Source organism: Ceratotherium simum, chromosome 20 (assembly GCF_057802395.1).
Source record: "Ceratotherium simum simum isolate JZ-2026a chromosome 20, ASM5780239v1, whole genome shotgun sequence".
NCBI lineage: Eukaryota > Metazoa > Chordata > Mammalia > Perissodactyla > Rhinocerotidae > Ceratotherium > Ceratotherium simum.
Genome location: NC_141919.1, coordinates 35,561,005 through 35,578,963, shown reverse-complemented (window position 1 = coordinate 35,578,963; position 17,959 = coordinate 35,561,005). Strand labels below are relative to the sequence as shown.

General features: G+C 35.5%; 1 protein-coding gene across 4 annotated transcripts in view; it reads left to right on the top strand.

Annotated features, from left to right (window-relative positions):
* The window catches only part of PSIP1 (PC4 and SRSF1 interacting protein 1), a 40,427-nt gene that overhangs the window by 14,712 nt on the left and 7,756 nt on the right, over positions 1-17,959 (top strand). For 3 of the 4 annotated variants that reach the window (XM_087444616.1, XM_087444618.1, XM_014792401.2), the window contains exons 3-9: positions 1,834-1,972; positions 4,220-4,324; positions 5,377-5,439; positions 10,498-10,594; positions 11,646-11,721; positions 16,240-16,468; positions 17,584-17,702. In XM_087444616.1, the coding sequence (XP_087300742.1) occupies positions 1,834-1,972; positions 4,220-4,324; positions 5,377-5,439; positions 10,498-10,594; positions 11,646-11,721; positions 16,240-16,468; positions 17,584-17,702 (828 nt within the window). Of the gene's footprint in view, positions 1-1,833; positions 1,973-4,219; positions 4,325-5,376; positions 5,440-10,497; positions 10,595-11,284; positions 11,351-11,645; positions 11,722-16,239; positions 16,469-17,583; positions 17,703-17,959 lie in introns of all 4 variants that reach the window. The other variant, XM_087444617.1, reaches the window with a different exon arrangement.

The following is a 17,959-nucleotide window of genomic DNA, read 5'->3' as shown; positions in this document are numbered from 1 at the left end:
ACACCACTTGGCAAGCCATGCTGTGGCGGCGTCCCATATAAAGTGAAGGAAGATGGGCACGGATATTAGCCCAGGGCTAGTCTTCCTCAGCAAAAAGAGGAGGATTGGCAGATGTTAGCACAGGGCTGATCTCACACACACAAAAAAATAAATAAAATACATAGATATAAGTATTCCTTAATTACAGAATTTAAATAGTAAAGCTGACTTTTACATGCACTGATTATATTTAAATGGAGCTCTGTCTTTTTTAAATTGAAATTTTATCTTAAAGCCTTTTAACATATTCTAACTAGAATGTTAACTATAGTCATTAGGTCCCTAATTCTTAAAGAATTTCAGCAGATAAAGAATTTGTGATATGTACCTAATTAATAATAATCTTAAATTGTGGCACATTTTAGCGGAAATGAGTAGTAATTTGGTTTTCCTCTTGCTTTGGAGAAGACATATATATCAACCATCAAAGCAAAAAACTCATACATACTGGGTATCCACCTTTATAGAATTGACAGACTTCTATAGAACTGACCGATATAGAGAGATGTAAGGGGTCTGTTCTGGAGAACATATCTAAATATATATGTATATATACACACAAATAGTTGATACTCATCATTCATGGATTCCATATTTGTGAATTTACTTGCTCACTAAAATTTATTTGTGACCTCAAACCAATGCTCGTGGCATCTTCATGGTCACATCTGTGTGCAAAATGGCAAAAAAAAAAACGTGTAACTTGATTCACACATTCCTAGGTAAGGCTGAACAAGGCAGTCCTCTGCCTTGTTTTTGGCTCTCATACCGTAAACAAGCGTCCTTTTTGCAGTCTGTGTATTGCCATGGTTTTTGTATTTTTGTGCTTTTTCTTCGTCATTTCACTGTTTATAATAGCCCCCCAAATGTAGTGCTGAAGTGCTGTTTAGTGTTCCTGAGTACAAGAAGGCTGTGCTGTGCCTTATGGAAAAAGTATGTGTTATGTAAGCTGTTGACGTGAGTTCAGTGTTAATAAGTTACCTATATATATTAAATAAGGGGTCTTTAGACAGAAACACACGTAAAACAAGGTTATGTATTGATTGGTTAACTAAAATTTTGTGACCAGAGAGAGGCTCACAGGAACCTACTCTGTATTTCCCCTGGAGCAGCAGTACAATATTGACTAATTCAGTGTTCATAATGATTTTATAGAACATAATTACCACAAAAACAAGAATTGACTGTTTTATATATGTATATGTGAATGAACGAATGAACCAGTTAATAACATCTGATTCTCTCATTGAATGAAGTAATATTCTTAACACATATTCATTTTATTCTAAAAACTTAAGATGTGTATATATATACAAATGTAAAAAATATATATATATACACACATATAGTAATATATCTTATTGACGGTGTTTATGAGTTGTGGAATATAGCAAATTACTTTGAAATAAAATTATATTTGGAGTGCATTTAAATATATTGATGCAGTTATGTCACAGTTTTTTTCATCTTTGTGCATTTTTTATTGTGGTAAAATATAACAATTTACCATTTTTAAGTATACAGTTCAGTGGCATTAAGTACATTCACACTGTTGTGCAACTTGCATGCTTTTTTAAAATAGGATTATGGATCTAGGAGCTTGTGAATGAATTTAGTAGAAGTATTTGGAATTAAATATAATTATTTGTGTCTACCCTTTAATTTATGTAAGATTTTTAATGCATTTTAGATTAAGAATTTTTTATAATCGCATCATAGGGTAGTGCTATTTAATAACTTATTATATATTTGAGATTGCTTTGCACTCACATTTTTCCCCCTCTCCTTTTTTAGTGCTTTTTTAGGCCCAAAGGATATATTTCCTTACTCAGAAAATAAGGAAAAGTACGGCAAACCAAATAAGCGAAAAGGCTTTAATGAAGGTTTATGGGAGATAGATAACAATCCGAAAGTGAAATTTTCAAGTCAACAGGTGCGTCATTTTACGTAACATTAGTTTAGTATTATTTATTCAGTCTTGAGGAATAATCACTATTCTAGCTGTAGGAAAATAAATATTAATTTAAGAGCCTTGTGAATTTCCGATTAAATTGTTCTTATTTGTGGGGTTGAACATTGACCTTTCATATCTAGATGAACTAATGAAAATATTACTTGCATGGTTAAACAGATCTCAGAAAACTGGGGAATATTCAGTTATTTAGCTCCTGATTGAGAGTTTGTTGAATGTATTATTGAATTTAAAGCCGTATGTACTGTTCTCTTAAATTCAGGTTTTATAACTTGAGGGGTATGGGTTTTTTTTCTTATTTAATTTCTAAATCCATAAAATTGTATTAGAATATGAACCTCACGAGTTATATATGTGACAAAAGTACTTACAGCACTATGCAAATTTACACTTAATGTTTTTGATGTCTAGAACAGCCTTAAACCTCCTTTTTATTCTGTTTTCCATGTGTCCAGAGCTTTTGTTCATTTATGTGAAACTTGAGGTAGTAAAAACTAGGAAGAGTATGAGTAAAGAAGGAGATAGCAACAAACTGAAAATTTTGCAACTTTCTACTTAAACCTATATGTTTTTTTACTTTGCATGTGCCATGCTTTTTCTCATCTTTGAGAACTTTGCAGAGGCTGTTCTATCTGGAATGTTTGTCTTTCATTGATGCTCCAAGGCTGCATTAGATGATCCTAAGTGCCTTCATTACCACCCAAAACTCATTTGTTACAGTTCTCATCATTCCATATAATTGCTTCTGTACTTGTCTTAACTACCACAGACTATTGGCTCCGTGAACAAAGAAGTTGTATGTCCTATGTGCCTGGTATTGTTATATGTGTGGGAAGAATAGGTCACTAAATATTTGTTGCATGAATATAAGAATGGATGAATGGTTTCCCATCATTATTGCCTTGACTGTGTAATGGGAGTCCAAAGAGACTGAATTGATTGTTTCCTCAAACTAATGTTTTGTAACTTCACTTGGACCACGTGTCCTGTAATTTTACCTTCAGGGTCTCTTTCATCCTCCATATTGCCCAGCTTGGTCACCCTATTTTCTGTTCTATCTGCCTACTTAATCTCCAGGTAGTTTTCACCATATATACTTGGAATTTTCCATTTTACAATGAAATTTTTGGTAGGTTGTATGCATGAAACCCAACAACTTTCTGTCTTTAACAAAAGTACGAATGGTTGTGCTGGGGTGATGTACTCTGTGTTCCCTGCCCAAATGCATCCCGAGTGGCACATTCCTAGGATTTCGGGAAAGCAGTGATGCCCATACTTATACAAAACAAACAAACAAAACATGGCTGTCATAATTTATAAATATTTCTGTAGTGCTATAAGTAATTTTGAGGGCATTTTTACATTTTTTTGTTATAACTTCATAATAATATTATGAGGTATCAGCATTGCCTTTTTTACAAAAGAGGAAATGGGTTTACAGTGTAAAATACTTGCCAAAGGAAACACAGCTAGAAAGGGGCACAGTTTCGATCACAGTGCTATCATCTCGTAGATCTGTGCTTACCCTCACCTCCCATTGTGTAGTGTGTTGCCTCTGTTATTCATCTTTTTTGGTTGGTGTTATGAAATGGGCCCCTAGATCACCTGCTTAAGTTGCTATCATCTGGGGGTGCTTTTAAAATCTAATGATGATTATTGGACTCCCACTCAGTACCTATTAAATCAGAATCACTTAAGTTTGGGTCTCAGGAATCTGCATTTTAAATAAACTTAAGTTTGAGATACAGCTTTATTTAAAGACTTTGATTAGTCTGTGATGTATATCCTCTGCTGAGGCTGTTTGTCTTAAAGGATGTAGATAATCTCCAGGATATCTTAGTAGCTGAGTATAGTGTAGGTCTGTGCTATTCTAAGTCAACTTCCATTGTATCTTGTTGGGTATTTCTTGGTTAGAGCATCAGAATGGTGTTCTTTGTGATTGTACTTAGATTTCTGCCTCACTATTTTATCCTCTGCACTTGTATATATTCAACTATAGGAATACAATCCCTTATAAGACTTCTCTAAAGAAAATCATAGAATTTAAAATATTTAAAAATTGTATATATTAAAAGTGTCCTATGGAACAGAAATGAGGGTACTTTTCTAACTTTCTTCCACATAGGCTTTTTATTTTTCATGGGTAGGAAATTTTAAAGTTGGGGTAAAATCTTATTTTGTGAAATTAATAGGCTTGATCGTTCATAGGCATCAACTAAACAATCAAATGCATCATCTGATGTTGAAGTTGAAGAAAAAGAAACTAGTGTTTCAAAGGAAGACACTGACCATGAAGACAAAGCCAGCAATGAGGTGCATTTAATTTCACTTGATTTTAAACCCATTTTGTTACAAGGAAGAAATTGTAAAGGAGTTGATTGTTTGATCGCAAGGTAGTTGACTAATGAATGAGAAAATATTTAAGGCTTATTTCCTTGTGTAAATATTAAATTTGTATTGTAAAATAATTTTTGCATCTTTAAGATGCATGGATGTTTTTATTTGAAGTTATTTTGCTGTGCAAAATATGAGGTCCCACTATAGGAGAGTGGGTTACTGTTAGGAATATTTTTCAAGTGAGGTATTGTGGGATGGGTGTACTGGAAAGGGCATTGAACCTAATTTTTAAAAGCCATAGTTTATTTCCAACTCTTTGATTATCTCTGAGTGGGGATACTCATTTAGCCCTTGTAAACCTCATAAAATGGTTGTCAGATCACCTCCAAAGTCTCAGTCATCTCTTAAAATTTACAACCCTAAAATTCAGGATTCTACTGTAGAAAAAGTGGTTTTATGAATTTAAATAGACAAACTTCTTAGTGTATTAATAAGCGTGACTTGTATATTTGATCTGACAGAGGAAAGTTTCTTTTGGATGAAGATATTTGCTATTACTTTCACTTTATAATGATAATGTTAAGACTTTTAATGTTTATAATTTCAAACATCAGAGAAGCAAAACAAGTTTCCCCAGGGGCCGGCCCTGTGGCGTGGCGGTTAAGTGTGCGTGTTCCGCTGCTGGTGGCCCAGGTTCGGATCCCGGGTGTGCACCGACACACTGCTTGGCAGGCCATGCTGTGGCGGCATCCCACATAAAGTGGAGGAAGATGGGCACGGATGTTAGCTTAAGGCTGATTTTCCTCAGCAAAAAGAGGGATTGGCATGGATGTTAGATCAGGGCTGATCTTACACACACACACACACACACACACACACACACACACACACTCTCTAAATATTAAAAAAAAAAAAAAGTTTCCCTAGTACTTTTAATGAAATATGCCTCTGACTTTTAGTTGAAGAGATTTTCCTTCAATTTTGGCATAATTTATTCAATTTCATCTGTATTTTGTTTTTTTTTTAAGGATGTGACTAAAGCAATTGACATAACCACTCCAAAAGCTGCCAGAAGAGGGAGAAAGAGAAAGGTAATTTTACTGCTTAACTACAAGGATCTTAAAAGAATTTTTATTTTAGTTGGATTGAGGAAAAATAGAGATAATGAAACCTTACTGTTTAATTTAAACTTGGCATTTTGCTCTAAAACCTTTAATTTTTTTAAAGGGTAGGTTATGTTGTTTACTTATCAAAATTATCTGTGTTTCGTTTCTTAGATATAGCACCCTTAAGTTAAATGGTAAAGGAAATGAATCAGTTTTCATTTCTTTTAATGACAATGCCTCGAGTTTTCTCTATAAAATGGATAAGATATACTCATAAGGTTGTTGAGAGCATTAAATGAGTTAACACAAGTGAAGTATTCATAATAAATCCTGGTACATAGTAACTGCTATGTAAGTTGTCCATTATTATGTTGTTGTTATTACTTCACAACATTGTTGCATGAAATGAGAGTATGTGACAGTTTAGGACTGGGTACATTATATGATTGTAATTAATGTGAGTTTGTTTCCTATGTGAAGTTCTGTTCATCACACCTTTTTCTGACCTATTTATGTCCCAGACTTTTATTGTATGCCAAAGATACAAAGAAAACTAAGAGTTCAGTATCTCATGAGGAAGTAAAATATGGAAACAAATAATTACACCCTGGGGGGTGTATGTGGAAGGGACTATGATACCTTTCACAAGATTTTAAAAGATAGGCAGAATTTTGTCAGGCAGGTGAAGGAGGGGAAGGACATGTGAGGCCATTTGACTAGTACATATACAGAGGCATAGAGAAAATTTCATTTTAAACATTTCAAGTATTGCATTTCAGTATTACCAGACAATAAAGTTTGAGGGAAAAGGGTACAAAAAACCCCCAATGTTATCCTGAAGAACTTGAACTTAGAAAAGTGACAGGAAGCCATTAAATCATTTGAAATTTTAGATGCCTCCTCTCTTAAAGCAGTGTGAGGGGCCGGCCCGGCGGCTTAGCGGTTAGGCGCGTGTACTCCGCTACTGGCGGCCCGGTTTTGGATCCCGGGTGCGCACCAACGCACCGCTTCTCCAGCCATGCTGAGGCTGTGTCCCACATGCAGCAACTAGAAGGATGTGCAACTATGACGTACAACTATCTACTGGGGCTTTGGGGAAAAAAAGGAGGAGGATTGGCAATAGATGTTAGCTCAGGGCCAGTCTTCCTCAGCAAAAAGAGGAGGATTAGCATGGATGTTAGCTCAGGGCTAATCTTCCTCACCAAAAAAAAAAAAAAAAAAAGGCAGTGTGAATGATGGGGCTTCAGTAATTCATTCATTCAGAGTTTTAGTGCTAGCTTCACTACCCCAGGCAGAGAATCGAGCAGTAAGAGAAAGTCTCAGTTCTCATTGAACTTATGTTTTTGTTGAAACAGACAATAAATACATAAAAGGAGAGTTAAAATGGGGAGTTATGACAGTGACTTGGTAACTAAGTTATGAAAGGCCTTTCTAAGGAATTAGCATGAGATTGGAAGGGCAAGACCTTATATTATAGCAGGTTTTTTTAATAGTATAGATGAGAGATGGAATGTAAGAGCACTTTAGGAGGTAAAGTTGACAGTTGATTGGAAGTGGGTGTGAAGGGAGGGGGGAGGAATCTAGGATGACTCCAAGGTGTTGGCTTAGATGACTAGATTAGGTTCTGAGAATGCAAGGGATGTTGGTTTGGAGCAGAGGCATGGGGAAGAGGAAGTGAAACACCTGAGGGAATTAGACTGAAGAGAGATACTGTTCTGAACCAAAGGGGGAAAAGGTAAAAGTTAAAGATGCAGTCACTGATAGAAAGACAGGATAACAGATGAAGTAGTCAAGGGAGAAAGTTCACTGGGAAGAATGCAGAAACCAGAATCCTGAGGGAATATAATGGAGATGACAGGTTGCTTTGTAAAATGATGACTGAGAATGAACTGTCAGGAGAAAATGGAAGAGAGGATAAATCAAGCTAAAGAGAGGAGAGAAGTGTAAGAGTGAGGGAGCGGTCAGTAGTGTCCTGATGGAGAGGGGCCGGTAAGATATTTGACTGGCTCCCCCTGATGCTTGAAGGTCAAATGGTAAGGAGAGATGAAGTGGCTTGGAGAGTAGAATGTTTGATGTTGTTACCCTGTGCTTTTGGAATCGTTGAAGGGAAGGAGAGAGAATGCAGCAACAGGGATTTGGCATGGTTAAGGGAGAGTGTTTAAAGTGAAAAAATATAAGTAGAGGCTTTAACACTTTTTCTTTGCAAAACTAGGAAAGATTGGAGATGTGGAAAGAGTATAAATTATTGTATGTAAGGATGTGCTGGATGAGAGAAGGGAGGGCACATTTGAAGGAATTGACTAAGAAAGAAGGAGATGGACATTTCATTTTTTCTAACATTGAAAGGAAGTGGAAGAGGCTTTAATTTCTAGGGAGACTTGGAAATTAAGAGAATTCCTTCCTGTGGGCCACCATCTTCCCTTCTCCCCCACCCAATTCAAAGCAAAACTGCATGTATGGGATAAGGCAGGAAGAAAGGATTGAAAGTTTACGCTAGTGAGGGGAGAAGAGGGCAGGACAACAGACGGGGTAAAGGATTCATGGATGACGGTGAGATCCCAATTGAGACTGCATAAAATGATTGAATGTAGAATTTTTTTATCAGAGCTCAGAGCAGCAGGGAGTTAAAGAGCAGGGAAGGTAGAGTTTTCTAGTAATCCTCTGTTGGAGATTTGTGGGCGAGGTCCAGCAAAACAAGAATGCGGAGGGCTTGAGGATACTGATGAGTAGTAGTCCCATGAGGTTTTTTGGTCAGGGGGCTTTATATAAGATCATGAAAGGAGTAGAGCTAGAAAGGGGGCTGGTAATAAATGGGGAGAAAATGTATCAAAGGGTTAGAGGTCTCAATGAGGTAAAGTAAAATACAGAATTAAGTTTTAGTCAGAATATTTGCATTTAAGATATTTAAATATATGTATATTTGAAATAGTCCTTTCTCTGGATGAATTATTTCTTATTCTTTGATTTTATTTTCACGAGGAATGATTTTGCTATAACAGTCAAGAATACATGTCCATGGTAGGGCTGGTTTTTTGCTTAGTATTAGTGTTAATCTATTTTTATTTATAGTATTAGTTATTGAAGAACTTGTTACCTCTTATTGGTATTTCCTCAGAAAGATCCATTTTACCTGTAATTCTTGTGTGTTGTATTTGAGAACTTTTGCCCTCCTAACTCCTCAGTAGTAAAAGAGCTCTCATACAGTCTTGGGTTCTCAACCTTTGGTACCCTGGGGAGTTTGGTAAAAACACAGACGCCTGGCTCCCTACCCCAGAGCTATTGAATCAGGATTGGGCCAGGGGTAGGTGATCTGTAAGTTATTAAAAATTCTAGAAATGTAACTTGAGCTAATGTTTAGGGAGCGGTTTGGGTGGTGTTTTGTTTTTTTGTGAGGAAGATCAGCCCTGAGCCAACACCTGTTGCCAGTCCTCCTCCGTTTGCTGAGGAAGATTGGCCCTGGGCTAACATCCGTGCCCATCTTCCTCCACTCTTCATGGGACGCCGCCACAGCATGGCTTGATAAGCGGTGCGCCCTGCCCTCCGCCGCGCCCGGGATCCGAACCCGCGAACCCCGGGCTGCCGAAGTGGAACACTCGAACTTAACCGCTACGCCACTGGGCTGTCCCCAGGGAGCAGTTTTTGTAACGTTCCTTGAGACAGTTCAAGGGTCACCTTAAATGAGTTCAGTGACTTTTAATAATGCTTTGAATATATTATTCCAATTATAAAAGCAAAAATAATCTTTTAAAAAACTTAAAAAAGAAATGGATAAATTCTTAGAAGTGGGATTACTGAGTCAGAGATTTGTATATTTTTTATTGCTGATACTCATTCATAATGATATTCTTTCAGAAAGGTGTTACCAGTTTATTGATTATTATTGATCAGCAGTAATCGATATATGAAGAATTCGCTACATCCTTACCAATACTAGGCATTACTTCTTAAATGTTTGCAGATCATATCATTGATTAAAAGATTTTTAATTTTTTTATCAATAAGATTGGATTGTGCATGTTCTTGCATGCTTTATTGCCTTTTTTTTTTTTTTTTGCTCTAGTTAATGCTGAATTCTAAATAATTGGAGGTGGGAAGCAGTTCATAGTGGTCCTCCCATCCTTCTCTTTGTTCTCTTCTTCACTGTTTCTTGAGTCCCTTTTTGCTTATAATCAGTTATGTTTACATTTCTTTTGTAATCAGTGGTTCTTAACCTTTGTTCTACTCTAATGCTTGAACCAGTTAAACTGATTCTCATTTGGGGCTATTGTCTCTTCAGTGGGCATCATAGTTCGTAAAGGGTCATTGGAATTTCTTACTCTGTGGTAGTAAGTCTCATTATGAAAATAAGAATAACTCGAGGGAAGAACAGCAGATCTCAGTTCAAAAATAAAATGTATATGTATTAACAAAGTTAAAGAATAAGAAGTATATCAGCAACTTCTTACCTTTTCTAATACAGTCATGTGCTGCATAGCGACGTTTCAGTCAACTATGGACCGAATATACGATGGTGGTCTCATAAGATTAGTACCATATAGCTGAGGTGTGTAGTGAGCTCTACCATCTAGGTTTGTGTAAGTATACTCAGTGATGTTTGCACAATGACGAAATTGCCTGACAACGCATTTCTCAGGACATGTTCCTGTTGTTAAGCGACTCGTGACTGTATTATTATTAATACACTATAAATATAAAGTGTTAGCATTTTGAGATACTCAGTGAAAGTACATTTATAAGCAATGTGTGGATTGTTACAGTGTAATTATATTATACTTTGGTCAGCATTTTGCATCAAGAGTATTAGCTTTCAGGTTGAGAATATCTTAAAAGTCAAGTTTTTTGTTTCTTAGAATTGTTCACTAGAATTATAAGCTAAGTTTGGGGCTGTCACTCTGTGATGAGTCGACTGTTGAAAAATAATAAAATCATATAGAACTTATGCTTATCTTTGAACTCATCTTAGAGTAGCATATTTTTGCCATTGCTTTAAACTTGGAATGCCTACTATTTGCTGAATAAGTTAATTAAATCTTTGTGATTCAGGCAGAAAAACAAGTAGAAACCGAGGAGGCAGGAGTAGTGACAACAGCAACAGCATCTGTTAATCTAAAAGTGAGTCCTAAAAGAGGACGACCTGCAGGTAGGATTATTAATGTTTAAATCTCTGGCTTGTGAATAATATTCCAATCCTTTAAAGTGTTGTGCCTCAGATACTTTGGAATAGGTGGATAGGCAATTGGTTATGGATAATACACAAATTTCAAAGGAGATAAACATTATGGTTTCTGCCCTGTGTAATAAAGTATTTAAATTTGAAATAATTGCTTGGGACTTTTTCATTTTCTGTTTTATCCCTATTGTATTTTCCTCTAATAGTGGCAGATGAGGGTGGTGGTGAGGTTTAAATTCCATGAATGATGGGTTTATTTTACCTCTTACTTTAGAAAACAAGCTTTCCAAATGGAGTCATAATGAAAGCAAGAGAAGCATCATTTGAGTAGTTAAAGCTATTAATATTTTAAATTATTGCATTCTTTGTTTAGGACTTTGACAATATGCAGCTGTCTTCAGCATTGCCTATTTAAAGTATTTTCCTAATTTGGCAAATTGGAAATAGTTTGGAAGGATCTGCCTCTAATACAAAGTAAAGCAAAGAAAATTAACCAAAATAGAGCCAGTTTTTTTTCTATTTCATAATAGGATTCTTGCCGATAAAGGGGTAAGATGAGTAATACCCAGAAAAGAAAAAAAAAAACACCTAAGAATTTGTTCACATAATTTTTATGTTGGAGTTTAATATTGTAATGGATCAAATTATTGCTGTTTTTAGAAAATGCAGTGAATTCTGATACAGATTTTCAAAGATGTGAATGTAGTATGCATATGAATATTGGATGTAAGTTGAATCTTGTGATATTCCTATTAAAACAACAATAAAGGATGTTCTTTTAACCCTCTCAGCCATACTAAGGACAAATTGAAAATTACTCTGTTGATCTACCTTTCTAAATTTCCTGCTCTTGCTCAATTAAACCATTGGGGGGATATTATCTTTAAAACTTAAAATAATTGTATCTGTAATAAACCACTAACTGATATTCTTAGTATATCATTTGTAATCTTTATATGTGAGATTTGCATCTTAAAGGGAAAGCTGATAGTTACAAATTTTCTTTTCCTGTGAATGTTAGCTACAGAAGTCAAGATTCCAAAACCAAGAGGCAGACCCAAAATGGTTAAACAGCCCTGTCCTTCAGAGAGTGACATGTGAGTTTATTTTTATTGTATAATTAGTTACATAATAAATGAGACATTTGACTTTAAATAAGTATAAATCTCTCTGTATTTTTACCAGTTTTATTTTACAGGATGGTTGTTGCTATTACAATTTGTATTTCTAAAAATTATGGGGAAAACTGTTGAAAAACTGTTTATTATGTAAAAGGTAATACTGGGGAATCAAGAAAAATCTGATGTGATTTCATTTCATTAAGACATTTTCTTTGTATATCAGGGTATAAAGATACTTAGATATAAGGCAGGGTAAAATCTATAATAGGGAAATTGGGCAAGATAGTATGTTTAAGGAAGTTATAGACAAAGTATTTTTGAAGCAATTTCCACAAATTTTTTTTGGTTCTTCCAGCATAACTTTTATTTAAAAATACTAAAATTATTTTTATAATGTAAATTTAAAATTTTAAAATATTTTTGGAATAACTACTTAGTTGTCAACAAAATAATCAGGTTTTTTTTCCTTGTCACTTTTCCACATATGGATCTTCTTTATGTTGGCTTTTCTGGGTAGGAACTTCACCAGAAGGAATGTATATTTAGACAAAGAGGGCAAAACTTTTTGTAGCTTTTGTGTTTAAAGATTTTATAGAGAAGGCTCAAGTAAGTATGTTATTTAAGAATGGATTTAGAATATTTTGAATGAAACATTTTTATAGGAAATTTTAGTTACAGAACACTGGGTGGTTGGTACTTTTCAACCAAAATGTGTTCCAAGAGTTTTATTTTACTGCCAAGCTAGCTGTTAAAGTAGTCTCAAAAATAGTGGCACAGAATTAAAACATAGTTTTAACTACTGTAGAGAAATTACGAAATTAGGTACGTGCAGGTGAGTTTGTTTTTGTTTTTAAACATGCCAAATAAATCTCACTCATCCCCTCTGTAAGTAAGATGTCTAATGATAGCATCAGGCAATGATAGCATCAGGATTTCATGATCAACATAAGGCCTTGATCTGGAGACTTAGGAACTGAAAACACAAGTATCTGCTCCCCACTCTGCTTCATACACACATGTAGATCTGGGATAGGGAAGCAGAATAAGTACTCCCACTTGGAAAGGAGAAGATTAAGAGGCACACAGCAGTCATTGTCCCTAGGAAATCTGAAATTCTGCTGGGAAAATATTGTGAGATCCCCATATTTTAGATATAAGGAATGTTCCCTCGATTGGGCCCCAGTTTTCCCTGCGAGTATCTTCCTAGTTCATTTCTCTTTTTGGCTTTTGGCTGATTCCTCTGCGAGTTCTCTACTTTTTCAGTATCAGCCTTTGTTGCATCTGAAAAGGTCATTGGGGAATATTAGCCTCCTCCTCAGCTGAGCAGCTTTCTCAGTCTGCTTTCAAACTATAGGGAGTTGGGGGCCCATGGTTCCTTTTTAGATCTCCATTACTTTCTTTTGATGTGGGCTGGTGTCACTTGGTAATAATAATACTTTATTGTTAGGATATTTGTCTGTGTTTCATTCTAGTCAGCTTCATGTGCAGTGAGTGGTCTCACTCACAAGACTTGCCCAGGCATGCTTATCTTTTTATGCTTAATTAACATACTTAATCACTTTGAGTTGATAGGTTCTCCTTAGAAACCACCCCTTGGTCTCTTTTTCCTAGAACCATTTGTCCATCTGAAGGATCACAGTAGCCCAATTTGAATTCTTAAGGAAAGGCTGGCAGCTTATACTCTTCTTGGATCTTTGACCACAGTCTTTGTCTGAATTTGAAAATCTTTTACAGGATGGAGGTGACTTTCAACACTGAAATGCATGGCATTTTTAAGTTCTCCTTCCTTTGTCATCCTATTATTTTTTGAACTCATCTCTTTCTTGAAGTGCCCTATCAAATGTATCTTGATAACAACCAGCTATATAAATAAGTTCCCTGAATAAGTATTCTTTCAGGTTATCACAGGTGACAGTTTACCCATTGTATAATAATATATTAGGGTTTTCAATTTCCCAGCCCCAAAGCCAGTGTCACGTTTTAGGTTTTTGTTACTGGTATCAGTTTCTTTGTTAGTGAGCTTCTTGCTAAGGCGAGGGACAATCCCAAAATAGCAGTAGCTTACAATATTTCTTATTCACGCTGTATGTAGGCTGGGCATTGAGTATAGCTACCGTCGGCTGTGTATCTGTGTGCAAACCCAGTGGAGTGCAGAGCTAAACTATATAAGCTCGTGTGAAACTTCTGCTTTCCACCATGAGTAGAGCATGTATCTGTTAGTGACAGCTTCTTTGCAGTGGGTCCTGAAATGACAAGACAGTAGAATAGAGCCCAGAACTGAAACTATCTCAAAGTCCTCATGTAAAATAAATATTTGTTATAAGCCACTGAGATATTTGGGGTTGTATTCACATTTTTAACACAAGTTTTTGCTTGTGTTAACATATATTACAAGACTAAAGAAATTTACAAATACAATTTTCCTACTGTACCTTGACCTATTAAAAAGGGAAATTCTCACTATGGAGAAGTTTATTTTTTTCATGTAAGGTGGTAAGGAGGACCATTAGGAAAAGACTTATTATTTGTAGCAAGTATGATAGTTATGTTTATGGGAATTCTCTGCTTTGAAACTGTTAAAAAAAAACCTTGAAATAATAATCCCATTTCTTATGACATTATGATAGACTTTTTAATCTATGTTTAAAAAAAAACGAACAGCTGCATGTTATTCCACTGTGTATGTATCACAGTTCTTAAGATCTATCCCACATATGAGTACATCCTTTAAAAATCATTGTCGGGGCCGGCCCCGTGGTGTAGTGGTTAAGTGCATACGTGCCAATGCTGGCGGCCCAGGTTCGGATCCCAGGCGCGCACCGATGCACTGCTTGTCAGGCCATGCTGTGGCGGCGTGCCATATAGAGTGGAGGAAGATGGCACAGATGTTAGCCCAGGGCCAGTCTTCCTCAGCAAAAAAAAAGAGGATTGGCATGGATGTTAGCTCAGGGCTGATCTTCCTCACAAAAAAAACAAAAAAACAAAAAAACCTTGTCATCTTTTGTTTTGTACATGTGCAAATATATTGGTTAGAAGGCATTGCTAGAAGCAGATTTGCTGGGTCAAAGGGTATTTGTATTTTTAATATCTGCTTCATTCCGTGGGGGCGGGTAACAGTTTGGGGAAGGCAATTGGTCAGTATCTATTTAAGAGCCAGGAAAACGCTGTTTACATTTCACTCTCTATTCCCATCTCCGTGAAATTGATTATCACAATATTTACATTCATGGAAATATTGAAGAAAGTTAAATGATTTTACGTGCATGCTTTTTCTTCCATCAGTTAAAAGATGAAACCCATATATTTGAAAATAAGCATACCCAATGATAGTTATGTGACAAAAAAATTTCTAAAGAGATAAAAAGTGAATTCTTTTTGTTCCAATTTAATAATCTCTGAAGGGTTCAAGGAAGCAGTTGTCTGGTAGGAGGTCAGTGGATTTGGAATTGAGATATTGGGCTAATTATTTGACCTTTTGCATCATCATTTTCTTATTTGTCCAGTGGAATGGATTGGACTGTATGATGAGTCCCTTCCAGCTCTCAAATCCATTGATGTAATTGATTTTGTGAAAATCTCAGTGAAATTCCTTGAACAGTACAAAGGTTCGTTTTTAAATAGCTCATCCAAGCTTCAAGTGGTATTTCTTTATGGGATTGCTTTAGTTGAACGTATCCTTAAAAGTAATTATGTGGTTAGCATTGGCATCATTTGATTCTCCTTCTAGAGCCTATTGTCATAACATAAATACTTATATTTATTTCGGCTGTACCTAGTTAGCATGAATATCATCCAGTAGTAATGTTAGGATTACCGAGCAATTTTGGTAGTTTGACCTGTTTTAGTGATGTCTGTGAAATCCAGTGGTGATGGGACTGCTTAGGTGCTAGTGAGTTCAGCACTGTTTGATGTTATGCTTAATTGGCGGTATGATTTACCACTATATGCATAAGTTGGGAGCCCTTTACCTTGCAAAGAATATTTCTTTGAATTCTAAAATGATCATATTTGATCATATGCAATTCACTTCTGCATTTGTATTTTTCCCAGTGTATGCTTTTTAAACATAATTTATTCTTAAAAATATGTAGAATATAAGCTCCATAAGATCCAGGGATCTCGCCCATCTTATACACTGCTGTATCCCCAGAGTCAAGAATAGTACCTTGCACATAAGAGCACTTTCAGTGAGTGAATCACATTTCAAAAAACTTGGAAAACAAAGGGGGAAAATCACTTTTCTGTTACCCTAATGTCACTATAATTTTTGTATCTTCTAATTTATATTAAAAGGATGTTCTTTTTCTTTTATGGTTGGATAGTAAAGACTCCATTATATTTTACCTAAATATATTTTAAATTTGTCCTTAAATAAAAAATTATAGCTTACTGTTATCCAAAATACTTATTCAGTTGACTGGGAGAGTATGGTTGAATGAGAAATATTAATGATACATAAAAGTTCATTTTCCATTGTTGCACTCTCTAAAATAGGATAACTGAAGAAGACAAAAGTAAGAAAAAGGGGCAAGAGGAAAAACAACCTAAAAAGCAGCTTAAAAAGGATGAAGAAGGCCAGAAGGAAGAAGATAAGCCAAGAAAAGAGCCAGACAAAAAAGAGGGGAAGAAAGAAGCTGAATCAAAAAGGAAAAATTTAGCTAAAACAGGGGTGACCTCAGCCTCTGACTCTGAAGAGGAAGGAGATGATCAAGAAGGTGAAAAGGTAGAACATTTATGTATAACATAAAATATTTGTTCTATTTTTAGTTTCTTGTATGGTTCTTAATCTTAGTAAACTTTCAGTATCTGTCACAGTCTGACTTTTATAAACTGAGTTTACCTTTCTGAAGAAACTTGAATCAGCTATGTTAAAAAGCATATTTGAAGCCTTATTGTACATTCTAAATTGATCTTACCTTTTCATAATTATGATATGGAAATTAAATGTTATATAATAAACTTGCAATAACTCCACCTATGTAGAAAAGGTAAGAGAGTAGAGATTGAGCCAAATAGGCTGTGACCAGGGAAGACAGATATAAAAGCGGTGCATTTACATATGTATATATATATATATATATATTTCTTTTCATTAATTATCCCAGTGATATTCTTTTATCAGTAGTACTTTATTTGGATGCCACAGTTGTTTGGGAATTTCATTAAAGCTATATGTATCCTTTTCTGTGAAAAACACAAGTTTTGTGTATATAGCCTTGCAGATCTACACACTCAGGCCATGTGCAGATCTTTTTGTTTATTTTATCTGATTTCTTAGTACTTTAGAAGCCCAAAATCTCAAATTGGATTTGTTGAGCAGTGTACTTGTCAGTAAACAGATACGGAAGCCAGAATCATAGTGTAGAGGCAAATAGCCTGACATACTTCATTGTAACCAGAGGACATCACTCCTATTGTGCAGAAAATAGATTTGAATTCCCAGAATCATCAAGAGAAAGTTAAATTTAGATAGCAGCAACATGTAATTCTGAGATTTTTTTAAAGATTTTATTTATTTTATTTTTTCCCTCCAAAGCCCCAGTAGATAGTTGTATGTCATAGCTGCACATCCTTCTAGTTGCTGTATGTGGGACTCGGCCTCAGGATGGATGGAGAAGTGGTGCCTCGATGCGCACCCGGGATCCGAACCCGGGCCACCAGCATTGCAGCGCGCGCACTTAACCACCAAGCCACAGGGCCGGCCCTGAGATTTTTTTAAATTAGTGATTTAAGTATTTATCCCTTAAGAAAACTAGTTGCTTTTTTCTCCCAAGATTGTAATCGTAGAAGCACTGACTTAACAGTTAATAAACCCATTCTAATTCTCAAATGAAACAGAAGAGAAAAGGTGGAAGAAACGTGCAGACTGCTCATAGAAGGAATATGCTCAAAGGCCAACATGAGAAAGAAGCAGCAGATAGAAAACGCAAGCAAGAGGAACAAATGGAAACTGAGCAGTAAGTATTTTTTTATTCTAAATTTTGTTTCTTAAGCTAGCATGAAATTTTTAAACAGTAGAATCTCATTTTCCAGACCTTATGAAGCCTTTTAAAGAGGTGACTATTCCTATGTGTAAGAAACAAATCTTCAGTATATGATAATCATGTTTCAGGCTTCATTTTTTTCTGAGTTAAGAGGATGAAAATTCACTGAGGTAGTCACCCTGGGAATTATTTTTAATTTAAACTAAAAGTGCAGATAGGATTTAACTGTT